General features: G+C 39.8%; 1 protein-coding gene across 2 annotated transcripts; it reads left to right on the top strand.

Annotated features, from left to right (window-relative positions):
- The first annotated feature begins 2,851 nt into the window (after positions 1 to 2,851).
- Positions 2,852 to 5,144, top strand: LOC119892219 (transmembrane protein 233). Of its 2 annotated transcripts, none has more exons than XM_038704375.1 (3): positions 2,852 to 3,400; positions 4,372 to 4,467; positions 4,585 to 5,144. In XM_038704375.1, exons 1-3 carry the CDS (start codon positions 3,242 to 3,244, stop codon positions 4,594 to 4,596), a joined length of 267 nt encoding a protein of 88 aa, XP_038560303.1. In that variant the 5' UTR covers positions 2,852 to 3,241; the 3' UTR covers positions 4,597 to 5,144. The 2 variants fall into 2 exon arrangements, with proteins under 2 accessions (XP_038560303.1, XP_038560302.1); XM_038704374.1 differs by having other exon boundaries at positions 3,011 to 3,400; positions 4,372 to 4,506.
- Positions 5,145 to 6,707: the final 1,563 nt, after the last annotated feature.

Genomic DNA, 6,707 nt, shown 5'->3' with positions numbered 1-6,707 from the left:
CATTTATGTGTCCTGTCCTTTATTTTGCACGTATTTATGCACATATTAAGAGCTTAACAAAAATGCAAATTTGTCAAATTTTATTTCTCATTTAGGATTTTGGGCATCACATTGTGCCGTGTGGCTGTCTTCAGTCTGAACTCACCAGGTGAGAGGCTTTCCTACATCTCTATGCAGTGTTGGAGGAAGTATTCAGAGCCTTTACTTAAGTAAAAGTACTAATACCTCATTGTAAACTACTCTGTTACAAGGAAAAGTACTGCATTGAAATGTTACTTAAGTAAAAATATGTAAGTATAATTAGAAAAATGTACTTAAAGTATTAAAAGTAAAAGTACTCAATGCAGAATGTTATACTACTATATATTATATCATTAAATTATTATTACTTATGCATTAATGTAAAAGCAGGATTTTACTGTTGTAGTTGAGTTTGAACTATTTTGTTACACACTGTAATAAATGACTTTTTTTCTCAATTAAATGAAAATGAAGAAATTTGAGAAATGTTGTCACAATCGCTCAGAGCCCAAAGTGACACCTTCACAATGCTTGTTTTGTCAGTCCAAACCTCTAAATGGTGACAAATACATTAATCTTCACATTTGTGAAGCTGGACTTTCTGTCAATCAACGAATGTCCTGATTGTTGGGTAGTTTAATTCATAACAAAACATCATATTTTACAAACTCTTCACGTTTTGTGTGTAAATTTGCAAAGTAGCTACTACAGCTGTCAGATAAATGTAGTGAAGTAAAAAGTACAATATCTCTCTCTGAGATGTATTGGAGTAGAAGTAGAAAGTGGCATGAAAAGAAAATACTCAAGTAAAGTATAAATACCTCTAATTTGTACTTAAGCAAATGTACTTACTGATTACCACTGTCTCTATGACACACCAACGTACCTCACTGAACAACTGCTGTCCCCATGATGAATATTTACACTGGAAAGATAACAAGTATGAATATTATTTGCCTAAAACATTTGGCTTTATTCATCTGTCTTGTTTACCATACCGGTAAATCTGAAGGAACGAGTGAATTGTGGAGAATCTAACTGCTTTTACAATGTGTGGCATGTCCATATTGACAAATGTTTTAGCATTTATATTTGTATGTGTGATCTAAGCTGTTTATAAGTAGCTCAACTGGGCGACTTTAAGTGTGAGTGTTTTTTCTATAAAAACCAGACCAGGCTTCTAATTTAGACCTGCTTTTTATATTTATTTATACCCAGGTGAAACTACAACAGGTGAAAATATATTATATAGACTCATTACATGCAAAGCGAGATATTTCAAGCCTTTATTTGATATAATTTTGATGATTATTGCGTACAGCTTATGAAAACCAAATTCAAAATTTTAAAAATTAGAATTTTACATCAATAAAAAAAAAAAAAAAAAAAAAAAAAAAAGGATTTTAAGTACAGAAATGTCAGCCCTCTGAAAAGTATAATCATGCATATGTACTCAGTACTTGGTTTGGGCCCCTTTTGCATGAATTACCGCCTCAATGCGGCGTGGCATGGATGACATCAGCCGGTGGCACTGCTGAGGTGTTATGGAAGACCAGGATGCTTCAATAGCGGCCTTCAGCTCTTCTGCATTGTTCGCTCTCATGTCCTTCATCTTTCTCTTGGCAATGCCCCATAGATTCTCTACGTGGTTCAGGTCAGGCCAGTTTGCTGGCCAATCAAACACAGTAATCCCATGGTCATTGAACCAGGTTTTGGTACTTCTGGCAGTGTGGGCAGGTGCCAAGTCCTGCTGGAAAATGAAGTCAGCATCTCCATAAAGCTCGTCTGCTGAAGGAAGCATAAAGTGCTCTAAAATGTCCTGGTAGACGGCCGCGCTGACTCTGGACTTAATAAAGCACAGTGGACATGGCTCCCCAAACCAACACAGACTGTGGAAACTTCACACTGGACTTCAAGCATCTTGGATTGTGTGCCTCTCCGTTCTTCCTCCAGACTCTGGGACCTTGGTTTCCAAATGAGATGCAAAATTTGCTCTCATTAGAAAAGAGAGACTTTGGACCACTGAGAAACAGACCAGTTCTTGTTTTCTTTAGTCCAGGTAAGACGCTTCTGTCATTGTTTGTTGTTCAGGAGCGGCTTGACGAGAGGAATACGACATTTGAAGCCCATGTCCAGGACCCGTCAGTGTGTGGTGGCTCTTGATGCAGTAACTCCAGCCTCAGTCCGCTCCTTGTGAAGCTCCCCCACACATTTGAATGGCCTTTTCCTGACAATCCTCTCCAGGCTACGGTCATCCCTGCTGCTTGTGCACCTTTTTCTTCCACACTTTTTCCTTCCACTTTTCTATTAATGTGCCTTGATACAGCACTTTGAGAACATCCAACTTCTTTTGCAATTACCTTTTGAGGCTTTCCCTCCTTGTGGAGGGTGTCAGTGATGGTTTTCTGCACAGCACTTCCCCATGACTGTGAATTCCACTGAACCAGACTGAGAGACCAATTAAAGGCTCAGGAATCCTTTGCAGGTGTTTTGGATTAATTAGCTGATTAGAGTTTGACACTTTGAGCCTACAATACTGAACCTTTTCACAATATTCAAATTTTCTGAGTTTTTGAATTTGGGGTTTTCATAAACTCTACACAATAATCATCAAACCTTTATCAAATAAAGGCTTGAAATATCTCTCTTTGCATGTAATGAGTCTATATAATATATTAAATAATATGTTTCAGCTTTTAAGTTGAATTACTGAAATAAATGAACTTTTGCACGATATGTTAATTGTTCAGTTTAGATTTTTATTTACTATACATTTTGTACTTAATTAAAATAAATGTGTACTTTATTACTAAAACATACTAAATTACCATGCATTTGTACTTAGCTGTCATTATTCTTCACTAAATTACCATACATATTTTTCTAAATCATATAATTTTGTACTAAAGGTTTGTTTGGTTATTATACATTTGCACTAGTACTATGTGAGAACCAGTCTTTCAATTCCTTGCCCTCCTTTTCTTCACCCTGCTTCCTGCTAACTCTTCCTCAGTCTGTCTGCTGCCCTGAGTCTTCTGAGTCTGCTCAGACCTTTCAGCAGCCGGCCTCTGCGTCCCTCTCAAGTCTCTCTGCTGGCTGATTTCTCTCTTCCATCATCACTGCTCCACTGCCTCCCTTCCCTTGCCTCCACCTCCACTCTCCCAGCGTCTCAGCTCTGTCGCCTCGCCTCTCTGCTTTTACTTCCCCGCGGGAGCCGGTCATGAACACCAAGCCCTCGCTGGACGGGAGCACTGACGTCCTGAAGAACAGGGAGGCTCAGGAGATCCCCCCTCTGAGGAACTACCTCTGTCTCACCATGTTCACCTGTTTCTGCCCTGCGTGGCCCATCAATATTGTGGCGCTGGTTTTCTCTGTGCTGGTGAGTCATGCAGTGCTGAAAGTGTGGGGTTTCTGAACATGCTTGGTTCCTATTTGCGAATAGTTACAGGATATGGCACTTCAAGAGATGTTTTAATGAGGTTTAGTTATTTAGAGGCATAAAGATCATTCAACAAATGTCATTTATGGATACTTAGATTAGAGACGAGCGTGAAAGAGAGTGGGAAAAAGCACCAAGGACAGTGTGGGATGATAGTTAATACATGTCGGAGCTCTGGGTATATAGTACATTAACACTTAATTGCCATTTATGTGGCTTGATCCATCAGCAAGCACGTTATGTATTGCTTCAAATGACTCATATTTGCACTTAATTTATTAAGGTGCAGAAATAGCCTCTCCGCTTCTCTGAGTTGCACGTCCACCCCATCAACAAATGTGCTCAGATCAAATATACTTCCAGTTTATAGACTACATCCAAGTGCCAAACCATGTTCATAACTGCTTGCTGAAATCTGTGTTTCAACGAAAGGGAAATCTTTCCTGCAGCTTTCTACTCTCTGGTACATAAGTGTTCCTCCTTTGCCAAGAAGCCACAGAGTTTTAAAAGTTGAAGTGTTAGATTGGAGCAACACATTTAGGTTCGTCTCAAGTCTTTGAGTTGTGATGAGTCGATGTGCCAACAGCAGCTGTTGTGTCGACACAGCTGTGAGTAACAAGATGAGGCTTGTAGCCACACCATTGCTGAGGACATTGGCTGCAATACAAATATGAATTAGAGTGGGATAAATGTGGATGCAAAGGAAGGCAGGGAATCATTTCTCTTTAAATGTTCAGAACAGATTTCCATGAAAGACTCATGTGAAACTTGCTACTGTGGGGCTTATTGCCTTATCGACACTATTTCTGTCTTCACAGTACAAGCCTGTTCAAATAACATCATCAGCACTGCCACCTGAGTGGGATTCAAATGTCTTAAACTTTCATTTGAACCTTTCACCTACCCTATAGGCCCAAAAGAGCTACAACGAAAAGGACTATGACGGCTCCAAGCGGCTGGGTCGGAAAGCCCTCCACCTGGGGATTGTTTCTTTTATCATTGGCTTTGTGAGCATCACTGCGTACATCGTTGTGCACTTTACTACGGTATGAATGTAACCAGATCTGTGATGGAAAAATGAACAGTAAGATGGAAAGATTTCAAGTATTCTTTTTCCTCCACAGCATGTGGTGTGAGCTCTTGAGGAGGAAGACGAGGTGGAAGTAGAGAAGAGGTGAAACTGTCACAGAGGGATCCGCTCCATGGGATGCAAAGGATCTCTGCTTTGCTTGTGGCACCGACAGCTCTGGAGGTTTTGTAAGAGCTGGCTGAGTCTCACTTTACTGCCAAATACGCCTTGGTTTGGCCTTGGCAGATGATATTGCAAACACAGTTTTTGTATTTGCAAGGTGAAAGGAATGATCATGCATTTGTCTCTATGAAAGAGGACCCTACCAATACTGTTTGACAACTTCCATTAAATCTTATTGTTTACTGTAGCTATTAATAACTTATTTCTTATTAATTGTGATCTAACACTGCCAATTAAAGCAGAGAAATATCTTTGACACGCTGCTCTGCTTCACTTTACATGTGTACATGGGGACTACAATGTAAAATAAAAAGGTTTTCTTTCAAAAAACGCAGTCTGGTAAACACAAGAACTGTAAATGTACTACGATTGAAAAATGAGTTTCATTTGAAAGTTAGATTTTAGTGTTGTGAATAAATGACTCAAACATCCTGAGATTAAAATGAAAAGTAGTTGACAATGACACAATCCATATTTCTGAGGACATCAAAGCAGAAAATAGCATCATACAGCAAGATACTGCAGATACTGCATACTGATAGTAGTGGGTGGGTTTTATGATACTCACTCTGCTTCACCATCTGGCCTTAGTTCATACCCATCTTTGACACCTGTTGCAGTTTGTTGAGTCTGAGGGATCGTGTACTCTGATATGTAATATTAACACTGTTACAAGGCTAAAAATAGAGCATTTAATCTTCAGGCCGCGCAGTGATTCAGCACATTAATTACAGAGAAAATTAAAGCTGAATCACCAGCTTATCAAGGTGGAGGGTTTGTACCTTCCTGCGACCCTGGAAGCACTAAAAGTGTGTGATGCACTTTTTCCTCTGTTTTTGACTTGTACCTTGTATCCAGCACCTGAAAAATGTTTGTAGCGCACCATGCATCTCTGTCTGGTGCCCTACATGTTCGTATGAACTGTAACTGTAAGCCCAAAGACAAAAGGAAGAGCAGACATGTCAACTGGTCAGCTGGATGAAACGACTGCTCGATGGGCGTGATAAAGCCCACAAAAATGTGGTGAGGATCCTACTGCCAAGTCATTTTGGGGAAGATAATATTCTCAGCCAGGAGGTCTCCACGGCGGCTCAGAAACTTGGTGGAGGACATCAGCTGAAGAAGAAGATCTGAACTTGAAAAAGGCTGATGACCATATTCTGTACCACTGGATGTGCTGCAGAGATGCGGGTTGTGAGGTTGTTGCTTCATGCAAACGAGTAGTTGGAGTGTAAAGTGGAACACACTGGCAGGGATTACACATTTGACCTGAGAATGCCTCGTGATCCCACAAGGAGAGCCAGAAGAAGTAGCTGGGACTGTGATCTGGACCCAGAGGGGGAAGAAAATGAATGCATGGGTGGACACAATGTTTTGAATATTTTGGGGGATTTTAACCACGGTTCCATGCAGCATTGCAAATGAATGAATAGCAAGCACTGCCACACTTTTCATCAGGTTCCTGTATTTGAATGTTTGCTATGTGAGCCAGCTCACCAGCAATCCGATATATTATATATATAGTCTTTTATTTTCTATTTCTTTAGAGCTGTAACACGGTTGACAGACAGAGGCCTTGCACACCCACGGTCACATGTGTGATTCATAGAGTTCCTCCCTCACTGAGTTCGTCCTCCAGCAGCATCATAACACACAGGGGAGTTTAACCTCTCTGTAACCAAATTATTCAGTGTGAAATAAGCCTTTTCTCATATCAGCTTCACAAACTTTCACTTACTTTTGGACATGAACAATTTAATTTAAAGTGTCCAGCGTAGTTCTCTTTACATTTGAATACTGGTGATCATTGTTATTATTACATCCTTTTTTTTCCCACATTCTGACCATTGAATGTTGGTTAGTTTGTACTGTGCAGCCAATCATATTTCAAACCAAAAGAACTTTATTTTAATGTATAGATCCAAGAGTTTCCAAATATATCAAATACATCGGGCTTAATTTGGGGACATCAGTAAAATTATGAACAAAAAAAAA

Source organism: Micropterus salmoides, unplaced genomic scaffold (genome assembly GCF_014851395.1).
Source record: "Micropterus salmoides isolate LMB-PRFRI ecotype aquatic unplaced genomic scaffold, ASM1485139v1 Ms_hic_scaffold_7, whole genome shotgun sequence".
In the NCBI taxonomy this organism is placed as follows: domain Eukaryota; kingdom Metazoa; phylum Chordata; class Actinopteri; order Centrarchiformes; family Centrarchidae; genus Micropterus; species Micropterus salmoides.
Note: the sequence above shows the minus strand (reverse complement) of the source record. Positions and strands in the feature narration are given on the sequence as shown.

Bases quoted from the DNA above. Each gene is read 5' to 3' on its own strand.
- LOC119892219 (XM_038704374.1), top strand. From the start codon at position 3,242: ATGAACACCAAGCCCTCGCTGGACGGGAGCACTGACGTCCTGAAGAAC. The intron at 3,401-4,371 runs GTGAGTCATGCA...CCTACCCTATAG, and splicing joins CGCTGGTTTTCTCTGTGCTG to GCCCAAAAGAGCTACAACGA.